This window comes from Nerophis lumbriciformis, linkage group LG08 (assembly GCF_033978685.3).
Source record: "Nerophis lumbriciformis linkage group LG08, RoL_Nlum_v2.1, whole genome shotgun sequence".
NCBI lineage: Eukaryota > Metazoa > Chordata > Actinopteri > Syngnathiformes > Syngnathidae > Nerophis > Nerophis lumbriciformis.
In genome coordinates, this window is record NC_084555.2 from 40,799,005 (window position 1) to 40,812,209 (window position 13,205).

General features: G+C 38.1%; 1 protein-coding gene and 1 long non-coding RNA gene across 8 annotated transcripts in view; one reads left to right on the plus strand and one right to left on the minus strand.

The window, feature by feature from the left end:
- The window catches only part of LOC133611807 (regulator of G-protein signaling 6-like), a 202,908-nt gene that overhangs the window by 161,404 nt on the left and 28,299 nt on the right, over nucleotides 1-13,205 (plus strand). For all 6 annotated transcript variants that reach the window (XM_061968946.2, XM_061968948.2, XM_061968945.2 and 3 more), the window contains one exon: nucleotides 710-896. In XM_061968946.2, coding sequence (XP_061824930.2) covers nucleotides 710-896 — 187 coding nt within the window. The remainder of the gene's footprint in view (nucleotides 1-709; nucleotides 897-13,205) is intronic.
- Nucleotides 5,308-13,087, minus strand: LOC133611813 (uncharacterized). Of its 2 annotated transcripts, XR_012050581.1 has the most exons (5): nucleotides 12,964-13,087; nucleotides 9,887-9,982; nucleotides 9,281-9,520; nucleotides 6,943-7,091; nucleotides 5,890-6,821 (listed from the first exon to the last, which is right to left on the minus strand). It is a non-coding gene; the product is annotated as an uncharacterized lncRNA (long non-coding RNA). The 2 variants fall into 2 exon arrangements; XR_012050580.1 differs by lacking the exon at nucleotides 12,964-13,087 and having other exon boundaries at nucleotides 5,308-6,821; nucleotides 9,887-10,461.

A 13,205-nucleotide genomic window follows, 5' to 3' on the forward strand; every position in this document is an offset into this window, starting at 1 on the left:
ACAGTTCCACGACCAGGACGAAAACCACACTGTTCCTCCTAAATCCGAGGTTCGACTATCCGGCGTAGCCTCCTCTCAAGTACACCTGAATAGACCTTACCGGGAAGGCTGATAATAATAGTTTCATAATAATTTTGGGGTCCTTATAGACACACCATAATAATACCCGTACATTGAAGCACAGTCTGACTGACCGTAATGCTCCATCAAGCGGTTTTGTAGCTTACCAAAGTCGTACTAAAACATTTGACAGATTTTTGAGCGCCGTGTGTAATGTTCTATATTTTCAATGAAACATCTTGATTGCTTACGGTACTTGCTGGCGTAATTTATTGAACAACATGCGTCAACCTGCAGTCTACATGTATCTCTAATGTGCTACTGCCATCTATGGGTCACACTTAAATGATGCACGGTGTACTTGCCTGCTGTGAGATGTTACATAATGTTGGTGGTGTACAATCTTGTGTGCTAATAAAAATACTAATACAAAAATATTTTTTTCACATTTTATTTTCACCTATTACATTTAGTACAAATAGGATATCGATATTGGTATTAGTATTGATAAAATCCTAATGGTATACTACCCACTCCCAAGCAATAAATCAACAGTGTTTCCCTCTCAAAACAATAAATACTTAAAATGTATTTATTTATAATAAAATCTTTTTTTTTGTTGACTTAATAATGTATGTTTCTTTTTCAGATTTTGGTTAGCGGTGCAGGATCTGAAGCGACGGCCGCTGCAGGAGGTTGCGTCGCGCGCGCAGGAGATCTGGCAGGAGTTCTTGGCCGAGGGAGCACCAAGTTCCATCAACCTGGACTCTCACAGCTACGAGCGCACAAGCCACAACCTGAAGGACCCTGGACGTTACAGCTTTGAGGATGCTCAGGTAATGTACCTACAGCATGTTTGTCATGCACAGTAGTAAGAAAACAGTGTTTTATTCATTGTTTGGTTTCTGTGCCACTTCTTGTCTACAGTGTTTGATATTTCGTGGTAGATAAGGAATTTTACAATAGAATAGAATAGAAAGTACTTTATTGATCCCTGGGGGAAATTCAGCACCACAGTTCGCTCACAATAGACAATAATAATAATGAATTATATAATATATATAATATACTATATATATAATATATGAATAATATAAATATATTATACGTATATTCTACATTTAAGTGCAGTCAAGAAGGATCAATGATGACAGAAAGTCTACCTTTTATAATTGCTGAACATTAGCGGTGAAATCCTGTGAAATGCAAGCAGGATATGAAGCTGCAAGTGTAATTCGATGACATTTCTGAAAGTTTGCATTTATTTAAACGTAACATGGAAACGTAATTGAGCAGTTTAGATTTAGTTTTTACATTTAGGTTTAGGTTAAACATTTAGTGCTCACATTTAGATTTAAGATTTACATTTAAGATTTAGATTTCAAATGTAGGTTTAGAAATAAAATTTTGATTCAACATTTAGTTTTAGATTTGACATTTAGGTTTAGGTTTAGACTTAGATTTAAGATTTAGGTGTAGATTTAAGATATAGATTTAGATTTAACATTTATAGGTTTAGAATCTCCTGTCTGAGCTGCCACCTTACCGTGGTAGAGGAGTTTGCGTGTCCCAATGATCCGAGGCCCATCTCTGGAGCCGGGCCCGGAGTTGGGGCACGATGGCGAGCGCCTGGTGGCCGGGCCTGTCCCCATGGGGCCCGGCCAGGCACAGCCCGAAGAGGCAACATGGGTCACCCCTCCAATGGGCTCACCACTCATGGGAGGGTCCATAGAGGTCGGGTGCATTGTGAGCTGGGCGGCAGCCGAAGTGCAGGACACTTGGCGGTCCGATCCTCGGCTACATAAACTACCTCTTGGGACGTGGAACGTCACCTCGCTGGGGGGGAAGGAGCCTGAGATAGTGCGCGAGGTAGAGAAGTTCCGGCTAGATATAGTCGGACTCACCTCGACACACAGCAAAGGCTCTGGAACCAGTTCTCTCGAGAGGGGTTGGACTCTCTTCCACTCTGGCGTTGCACGCAGTGAGAGGCGACGAGCTGGGGTAGCAATTCTTGTTGCCCCCCGGCTTAAAGTGGACGAGAAGGTAGCCTCCCTTCGCCTTCAGGTGGGGGGACGGGTCCTGACTGTTTTTTGTGCTTACGCACCAAACAGCAGTTCAGAGTACCCACCCTTTTTGGATACACTCGAGGGAGTACTGGAAAGTGCTCCCCCGGGTGATTCCCTTGTCCTACTGGGTGACTTCAACACTCATGTTGGCAACGACAGTGAAACCTGGAGTGGCGTGATTGGGAAGAATGGCCGCCCGGATCTAAACCCGAGTGGTGTTTTGTTATTGGACTTTTGTGCTCGTCACAGATTGTCCATAACAAAAACCATGTTCAAACATAAGGGTGTCCATATGTGCACTTGGCACCAGGACACCCTAGGCCTCAGTTCCATGATCGACTTTGTAGTTGTGTCATCGGATTTGCGGCCTCATGTTTTGGACACTCGGGTGAAGAGAGGGGCGGAGCTTTCAACCGATCACCACCTGGTGGTGAGTTGGCTGCGATGGTGGGGGAGGATGCCGGATAGATCTGGCAGGCCCAAACGCATTTTGAGGGTCTGCTGGGAATGTCTGGCAGAGTCTCCTGTCAGAGAGAGTTTCAATGCCCACCTCCGGAAGAACTTTAAACATGTCACAAGGGAGGTGCTGGACATTGAGTCCGAATGGACCAAGTTCCGCGCCTCTATTGTCGAGGCGGCTGATTGGAGCTGTGGTCGCAAGGTAGTTGGTGCCTGTCGTGGCGGTAATCCTAGAACCCGTTGGTGGACACCGGCGGTGAGGGATGCCGTCAAGCTGAAGAAGGAGTCCTATCAGGTTCTTTTGGCTCATGGGACTCCAGAGGCAGCGGACAGGTACCGACAGGCCAAGCGGTGTGCGGCTTCAGCGGTCGCGGAGGCAAAAATTCGGACATGGGAGGAGTTCGGGGAAGCCATGGAAAACGACTTCCGGATGGCTTCGAAGCGATTCTGGACCACCATCCGCCGCCTCAGGAGGGTGAAGCGGTGCACTGTCAACAATGTGTATGGTGCGGGTGGTGTTTTGCTGAACTCGACTGCGGATGTTGTGGATCGGTGGAGGGAATACTTCGAAGACCTCCTCAATCCCACCAACACCCATAGCAAAAATGTGCTTGCTCATCTGTTGCTTAATCTCGTATCTTGAGAACATTTTGAGCTTCTCATATCTGTCTAATTCTGTGATCAATTGTTTCTCTTTTATTGCTCCTAAGGGACCCTTAGGAGCAATAAATAAGCTAAAAAGAGACAAGACATCACTGAGACAAAGGAGGTTGAGTTGAGACAACCATTTGAGCAATATTTGAGAAGTGGGATACACTGAGGAGAGCTCATATATGTATGCCACTGATCTCAATTATGTCTCATTTATTTTGAAGGAGAATTAAAGAGAAAGAAATGAGATGTATGAGCAATAAAAGAGATCTTATGTATGTCTCTTTCATGTCTTGATTATTTCTCTTAAATGTCTTAACAAAGCCATCATATCTCAAATTTGAGAATAATGAGAACAAATTGAGAGTGCAATTTAAATATTCGTTATCTGACTTAATTAGAAATAACACTAAAAAATACTCAAATATTGAGCGGTGTATCACTTTATTTGGATATAAAAATAGATTAAATACAACAATTTAAATGTAGTTAAATAGTACATACATAATGTACATATTGACATTCACAATAATTAAAACAACATAGAAAACAATATACAAAAAATAAAACAAATACAAAACTAAATGAATTTAACCTTAAGTACTCACTTTGTTGTTGTGAAAAATTCCGGTGTAGTTTTTTTTAACTCCTTGTTGAGCAAACCATGTACCGTAGTTTAAAAAACACCTGACTTAATCTCAGTAAGAGGGTGAGTAAATGACTAAATTTCCATTTTGGAAATATTCCAAGCAAAAACTGAAATACATTTATAAAATTGTAACCGTGGTGTTTAGAACTGGTCTACATATAAAAAATAATCACACATTGAACACCAAGGATACTTAACATTTTTTACCTCAGGGCCCGACCAACTTTTCCACTACAGAGGGGTCTGGGACCCACTCAAATACAAACACTGAATTAGTCATCTTACACTAAAGTGTATTACATCTGAGTACCATTGCGGCCCATATGGACGGACCACAGCTAAGAAACAGATATTTATTGGCGGCCCCCAAGGGGTATTCCCAGCCAAACAGTGGGCCCCAGCCCTATGATTAAGAAACACTGTTGTAAACAATAGAACAGCCTCCTGCGATAACAATATAACATTTGGTACATAAATGATCATTAAAACATTTTGAAATTGGTTACAAAAGCTACTAATATACCTGATTATGTAAGCAGTAACATACTGCGTCATTTCCGTTTTTTATTTGGAAACAGCTTTGTACTGTGAAGGGATATTAGCCGCTAGCTTGTTAGTGAGGTTGCATCAGTGCCAAATTTGCGAGACACAGCACAGCTCACTATGCATTGTCACAGTATAACGTGGTACTAAAAGCTACATCATAGGGCATTTTTATACAATATATACTGCGCAACCCCAGACCAAAATATCAACATGTTTACAAAGGAAACATCCTACCCCAGAATGAACTTGGCAGGTACAAGGGCCTACTTAAAACCTGCTCTTGCCCGACATTTGTTTACCAAAGCTTGCTTGAGCTTGGCCTCCTCAATATTTTCCCAATCAGGAAGGTTACTGCATCTCAGGACATACGCTGTAAGGCAAGAACATAATAATCAGGCATTCGTAATTTTGCCACATCCGAGTTTCTACAGGTATCAAATCTATGCAATGCAATAATAATAATAATGCAAATCTAATTTAATGCTTTTTAACGCCATTTTTTGGTACTTAAAAAAATGTAATGCCCATGTGCGACTGCATATAGTTATTATATATAGTCAAAAGCCTACAATTATCTGTATACACACAGTTGTAAGCATTAAACAAGTTAATTAGTTGAAAAGTTTAGATTAACTGTTACTCTCTCGTGTATTAGAATTGGCTTACAAAACGGTTTAATTGGAGAATGTATTTTTATTTATTTATTTTTCTGGAGTAGCATCTAGTGTTTTTACTGTGTGCATGGCCGTAGAATGGCCAATTAAAAGGTTCCGTCCATCAAAAAAATTAAAGGAGAACTGCACTTAAGCCCTCTAAACAAACATCCAATTCTGCATCAGATGATCAATATAATATACCCATAAGCCATTTTTTTAGTTGTGTCTGTTTAAAACATGCTGTAAATATATATATATTCTCTGAAAATATGTCTTATAATAGCCACAAACTGGAGGATATCATTTTACAATTACAATTTGTTTTAAAATAGTTAAAAGGTTTTATAGAATAATAAATGAACATCATACTAGGATTGCAAATTATGCATGTGTTTGGACATGGATGATCGATTTAAACATTTTAGAAAAAATACAGAACGGTATTTGGAAAAATGCCAATAAAATGCATTAAAAAAAAGCTATGTCAATTATATTAATTTGCCGATATTGAATATATTGTATTTTACACCCTCGCTGTTGTTTAAAATGTTTACAGTAAATAGCAAGTTATGTATCAAGTATCCAGCAGCTGAAGGAACTCGTATTAATTTATTGTGGGAACGTCAGAGAATAAAAGAGTTGTGGTCTGCTGTGAAAATTGCCTTGTTTGTCCATCCTAAGCCATAACTTGAGGCGCCTGCGTCACGACAGTTGCTAATGTTAGCCAAGTTAGCTCATATGTGTTGAAGTGGAGGTGATTGAAATAAACGAGTCGTGTATGAAAGAAGCTCAGCTTCCCCATTATCCTGACATCATGTCACAGCTAAGGACTACACGCCTACAGTGACCAAAGAATGGAAAAGTTTAGGCCCCCAGAGCAATTTCATTGTGCCGTATTGAGGCAGTGCTTTTGTCGTGTTCCCACCTTACAATACCTCTTGTATGCAGTTTGGCAGCTTCAGCTAAAAGAATAAACACACACACAGACAGATGTAGCAATTTCGAGGTTCTTAAGTTAATTTTAATTTGAAATTTTTTTTTTCCGTTTGACATATTGACTATCGGCCATGGCCTACAATTGTATTACATTTTTTAAATGCCTCTGGACAACGCTTTTAATGCTTTTTATTGCCATTTAAGGCCTTCATTTACACAAAATCCATTTAATGACTTCATGCCTTGTGGAAACCCTGCACATACAGTACATTAATACACACAACCACACTTCAAGTTGATGGACATAACACTATATTGCTTATCACAATGCTAGTTTTTTGGCCAATCACAAACTGTAATTATGTAACATTCAGTTATGCTTCTCGTGTGCTATAATCGATAAGGGATCAAACTTTCTCGTATTGAACTTCTATTTAATTATTGTTACACAATTTTGGCCTGAAAACACCCTCAGTTTGGGAAAACTTACTTAGGATTTCTTCAACTTTTTTCCGGTCAAGGATGCGCTTTCCTGTTCCTGCAGGTTTGTTTCCAGGGCGACAAAAACGACAGCATTTTGACACTCCTCAACTGTAAAAAAGTGGTCAAAAAGTGCGTGGAATAAACGCATGCAATTGGGCTTTGAAGCATGACTCATGGCAGCAAGGCGGAACGAGGACATGAATACGCCGCTCTCAGGAAAGAGCTCCTGCTGGCCCGATTGTTGAGGAGGGCCGTCGCTGTATTTGTCACTAACGAGGTCGCAGAGAGTTTGGAGTACTCTGACTTGGTCCGGATCTGAAAGGGAAAAAATAGCACAAACAATACCCGAATGAGAAAATAATGTGTTTAAGGCCAAATCACAAATTTACGTAAACAAAATAATTACATCATGAATAAATTAGCATGAATTACTTGCCTATTTTCAAGAGGACTTCTTCGATTTGTTGCTTTTCTCGCAGGATTTTTTCGAACTCCTCCCAACATCCATCACATGGCGTCCATGATTTTTCTGCCTGCGGTCGATATGAGATAGTGTCCTCGACAGATGGGTTGCCTGCATCTCTCCTGTCAAAAGAGATGAGAAATACTGAACTACAAAAAAATTACTGAAATGACCCACATTTTAACCTCCAGCGGTCAAAGTGGACCTTAGTCTATGTACAGTGAGGAGAACAAGTATTTAATAGACTGCAAAATATAAAACAAAACAAAAAATCACATTGTATGTTTTCAGGTAATTTGCATTTTTTTCCATGGAATTGATCACCTAGAAACCTCTTTTGGGAGTATATTTGAAGTATCAAATATGGATATCATGCAAAAAGATGCACATTAATTACTTTTGAAAAAAATTCATACAATGTGATTTTATAGATTTTTGTTTTGGATTCTATCACTTACAATTGAAGTGTACCTATAATGATAATGATAATAATAATAATAATAATAATAAAAGTAACAGACCTCAAACTACAAAATCAGCAGTGTATAAATGATTTGTTCTCCTCACTCTATGATGGACGGTACCAATAATGAAAATAAATGTACCATGACCAAAATTTACCATATCTACAATCATTCTGTACAGTACTCCTAAACAAAAACATTTCACATCAAAGACAAAGGAACTGGACCAATACTGAAGATGAAATCTTCTTGACTGCAAGGAAATAGACAACTCACTTAGTCAACAATACCAACAGATTATGACAGATTTTACAATATTAAGTTATACATAACATTGACTATCACCAAAAAGTTATTACTTTATATATCTCAGGATTATTTATGAAATGTACAATTAAGTATAAACTGTCAAACCAGTACTTATATTTGGATTAAAAAATGTTTTTAAACTATGGCATATTGAGATTTCCGCCTTACCTACTTTCTTTCACACAGGAAGTACAGGCATGTGAGCACCCTTTGACAAAAGAGGAAAATTTACAAAAAAGAGGAACATTTCTATCTGCACGTAGTGCTCCTACGCAAGCCCCGAAAATATTTTTTTAAGAATCAATACTACATAGCCCTGGGCCAATAAAACAATAAATATATATCGCAATAGACACATAATGATATAAATATTAAATGCGTTCGATAAAATATTTGAGCAAGCAAGATTCGCTGCATGAGGTCACTCACGCTTTGGGAACCCAGGAAACAGAAAACAGGAAGTGTCACTGAGCAATGGGAGGGACATGCTATAACAGACAATCAGTTAACAGTATTTACTGAGCAATGGAAGGGATACGCCAACAGCCAATCACGTAACAGTATCAACAACAAGTAAGCTAGCTCGATGATGCTAATTATGCTAACTAGCAAGCTTGTTTTGGTTTCCCTGTCCTGAAATTCAGTGCGGCGTTTAGGCAAGAGCAACAGCAAGTACCTGCAGCCGAGGCGAGCGTTCCATGCATTTTGTTTGGATCCTATTTTTTGATATTGTTTACTTAATTCATCCATGGAACTTTTGTTATTGTTGAAAGCTCCGGATCGGACAGGTTTTCACGGGACACATTTCTGGTGTTGTGTGTTGCTCTGAGAACCCACGGGTGTTTAGTTAATGCTCGATTGCTGATAAGAAAGCAAAGTTAGCTCTGTTTTTTGAGACTCATCCTTCAACCCCCATCCTTACACTACTTTTATTTATATTTTTATATATTTTAATTTATATTTAATTTTTAAAAATGCGGAATTTATATTTTGACGTGAAACTGAATGTTTAAAAACTTAGATTTCTTCTGTTAAGAAAGTATATATTGTGTAACTATTTTTTTTCCTCAATAAAACTTGTTTATAAGATTTCAGTGTGTGTTCAAGTACATCTTGAGCACATTTATCAATACTGTGATAACAATTATAACCATGACATGAAATGTTAATTTTTTTACTCCCTAGTTTTGACACATGAGATTGTAGAGTGGATATTTACACTCTATGAACATTTTGACCATGATTAAAAAGTAATAAAATGATGGCAAATAATTGTTTTCAGGGTCCACAAGTTCAGAACTTTTAATCCTGAAATCAAAGTGGATACAGATGTTGGGGTTTTGGCAATGAAATACATTAAATATTTGTATTTGTCATTCACATACTATTTACTGAAACAATTATTTGATGGCAGATAAAATAATATTTCAGTTAATGTAGTTTTTTTGATTTGGAAATTCACCAAATTTGATTTTATAAAGATGAAAAGTTTTGAACTTGTAGCCCCATAGGCATGAGGTAATAAATGTCAATCTTACCCATAGGGTGGTTGTGGTGGTCCAACAGTGTTACTGCCTGTTAGAAGTCCCCCGTCACTTTTCCTGAAATATATTCAACAGTTGCCCTATAAAATGTACCATCTGACCACTTTGCTAAAACAGAATCTCCTGTTCTAAGATCTAAGATCTGCACAGGAGCTTCATCCCTTGACAAAATGTCTGCTCCAGTAAAGATTTTGCCGGTATAACCGTCCTCCCATCTGACGAAGGCCAAACACCCTGAAAGAGAGAGTGCAAAATATAAAGTGTTTAACATTTTTTATTTGAGTATAAAAATTTGGACTGGTATTTGTCACCTCATTTGGACAACAATGTTATGATTATTCCCTCTCCCCATCCCTATATGCATTTTAAAGCATATGCAGTAGGGTGAGCTTGCCCATCGCTGTCTTAGAGGTGTGTGGCCTCATTACAATTAGGATACTGTTACTAACCTTCTTGGGGTGACTTTCCCAAGGTGGCATTCTCAGCTGTTCTTTAAATACTAAACAAACTAATAAAGTCCTTTTTCCAGTTTGTTAGTTACATGTAACACGGCAATTTGGCTTAACCGTAGTCCGCTTTGCTACACATACAGAGACTTACCAGATTGCTCATTTGGGGGAGGAGAATTATGCAGGTCCTTCATTTTCTTTGTGGGAACTCTTAACCTCTTATGTTGTCATTTTCTTTTTGTCCATCCTGTTAATGAAAAAATACATTTTGTATCACAAACTGGGGATAAGTTGATTGGCAACACTAAATTGACGCGAGTGTGTGAATGTTGTCCTTCGATCTGTGTTGACTTGTCCAGGGTGTACCCCGCCTTCCGCCCTAGCGCAGTTGGGATAGGCTCCAGCACCCCCCACGACACGGAAGGGAAAAGCAGTAGAAAATAGATAGATGGATGGAACTATAATATAAATGGAAAGTATTTACATATATGGGGTCACTTCATATGGATGTTAACTTTTTGGGTAAATCATATTTAACTTCTGTCAAAAACAAGTAAACAAAATGATTGTTTATGATCGTTCTGGCTATAGTAAAAAAAAACTCAACCCAGACAGTTTAATTCTTATTTTAATTCTTATCTATTTTGGGGTGCGGGGGGCTTGATGGCACCTTTTTATAATAGGGTACATATTAATAAAGTTATGGCATTTTTAACAAAAAAGGTCATGAATAAAATATTGAGCTTCAATGACTTTGTATTGAAGAGGTTGACCATAAATTAGTGCATTTTGACCAGGTTAAGACAATCATAACCTTTTAAACATGTATCACAGGAAAATTATTCTTATATTACGTAACTCGTAAGAGGTTCCGCAGCCTCCGAAGCAGAACCTCCAGGTTCTGTAACAGCTTTTTCCCTCAGGCCGTAAGGCTCTTGAACGCATCATAATGAAATTATCCCCTCAACTCCCCCCAAAATTGATTAACTCGCTGGAATAAAAAAGACAATATAACAAACATCCATAAACGTGGACGCATGTGAAAAAGTGCAATATATTTATCTGTACAGTAACCTATTTATTTATTTATATATGCACCTTATTGCTCTTTTATCCCGCACTACCATTAGCTTATGTAACACAATTTCGTTCCTATTTGTACTGTAAAGTTCAAATTTGAATGACAATAAAAAGGACGTCTAAGTCTAACTAGTCTTAACAAGACCTGTCCATACCTGCCAACTTTTGAAATCAGAAAAACCTAGTAGCCAGGGTCCAAGGGCCACAGGCCCCGGTAGGTCCAGGACAAAGTCCTGGTGGGGGGTTCCTTCGCCCCCCGACGCAAAATGATTATTAGCATTCAGACAGGTTAAAATGTTGCTAAAACCATCACTTTTCTATCAGTCACAGTGACTTTTCAAAACAAAAATATTACAGCAAAAATCATATGGGTTGATTGACATGTTTATTCTGTAAGCTAACTTCAATAGTTTGAAATTATTTTGACAGTTACCGTAATGCCAGTTATCCTGTCAACCTTTCACAAGACTTCAATTTGTTAATTGAAAGTATAAACAGTATAAACACTTTTTACAGTAAACAAATGGTAAAACAGTACTAAACAATTCCATTAAAAAAAAAAATTGGTGTCATTATTAACTTTCTGTCCAAGCTTGTATAATCTACTGCCTTGTTCAATTGTAAAAAATATTCTGTGCCTAAAATTCACATTTCTATCACAATTATCATACTGTAAACATGGTAAGCTAACTTCATTAAAATTAATAGTCCTGTCAATAGCATGGAATTACAATTCAAATGTAGTTTTTTTATAAGCCTTTCAAAAGAATTCAAAATATGAACAATTAATGAAAATTAATTTAAGCCATCAGACACTTGAAAAGTGGCACATCACATCTCTAATGTAATCATTTAAACTTTTCAACAGAAATAGCACTGCAAAATATTAAGGACATACTTCTGTATTTTGGTAGTTATGTTATCAACATTTAACAAGATTTCTTCAACCTGGACTTGAAAGCATAAATAGTATAAACACTTTTAACAGTATAACAGTACTAAACAATTCCAATAGATAACATTGGTGTCATTACCTTTTTGTTTGCTCAATTATTGCCTCCGTAAATAAAACTTCGGCATTTATCACATCCAAAGAATCTGTTTGGGCGACGAAAAACGTTGAAAGTTTTCCACTTGTATCGCTAGCAACGGCATTAGACTTGTGTTTTTTTGTCCCAACGTGGTCTTTTACATCGCTAATTCCTCCGTGTCCGATCGAAAAATCTTGTCTGCACAAGGTGCAATTCGCGTAGTTTTCACCCTTTTTGGAAAGGATAATTATTCCCGGATAGGCTTTTCAATATTCTTCACGGAATGACTGCAGTTTTCTTTTCGGTTTAAGACTCGTTTGCGATTTTTCTCCGGCTGATTCCATGATCGTTCGCTCGTTTGGAAACAATGGCCTCGTGCTTGGCAGCGGTGCTATAAATAGCCTCGCGCATGGCATTCGGAATGGCTCGATAGGAAGTTACGGGAAGCAGTGTCGATTGTCATTGTTGTTACGCGATTTCGTGAATAAAACTTTAAAAAAAAATTTTTTTTTAATTAATGAAAAACCGTATTTTTTATCACTGCAACCGTAACCCGGAATAGGTTGATGAAAACCGTACTAATTACGGGAAAACCGGAGTAGTTGGCAGGTATGCCTGTCTGATAATGCTAGTTTCATTTAAATGAATGAATGTTTCAAATTTTACACACATAGCTACTTTATTTTCCAATATATATGCAGTTTATATGATCAATAGCGTGATACAATACATACTGGCCACTGCCAGCTAGTAAGCAAATGTACTGCTGCTTTCAAAATGGCGGGGCACATTTGTTAATCATTGAACACTTTTGGATGTCATCTCTTATTCATTACAACTAGCCAGCCATACCAATAAAATGCAGCCCGGACCTTCTTTGTCGATTGTTACTTTACCTACAACAGTATTATAAAAATGTTTAAAGTCAAACCCCCAAATTAATATGCACTGTATAATCTATTTGTGAAGGTCATTATGTATAGTAACATTACTTGCTGGGCAGACGCCATTAGCGTTACCGCAACCTCTCAAAGGACCACTCGTTGTCACAACAGTTAAATATTTTCACTTCACAACATTAGATGGTTAACCAACTAAAAAATATTAGGATACTTACCTCTCCAAGTCTTCTGTCACAAGCGTTGCAGTTGTCGTTTCCAAAAACGTTCCCGCTTCTTCTTCTCTTTCTTCTTCTTCCTCGTTTTCGTTCGAGGTCGGCGCACACAACGTTAAAATGTTACGCCACCTACTGTTTTCCCGCTTCTTCTTCTTCTGACGTTGATGGCAAACAACGCGTCATGTCCGCCGCTATCTAATAGAAGGCGTGAATTTTCTGAATTGCCTTCCTTTGAAAGTTAC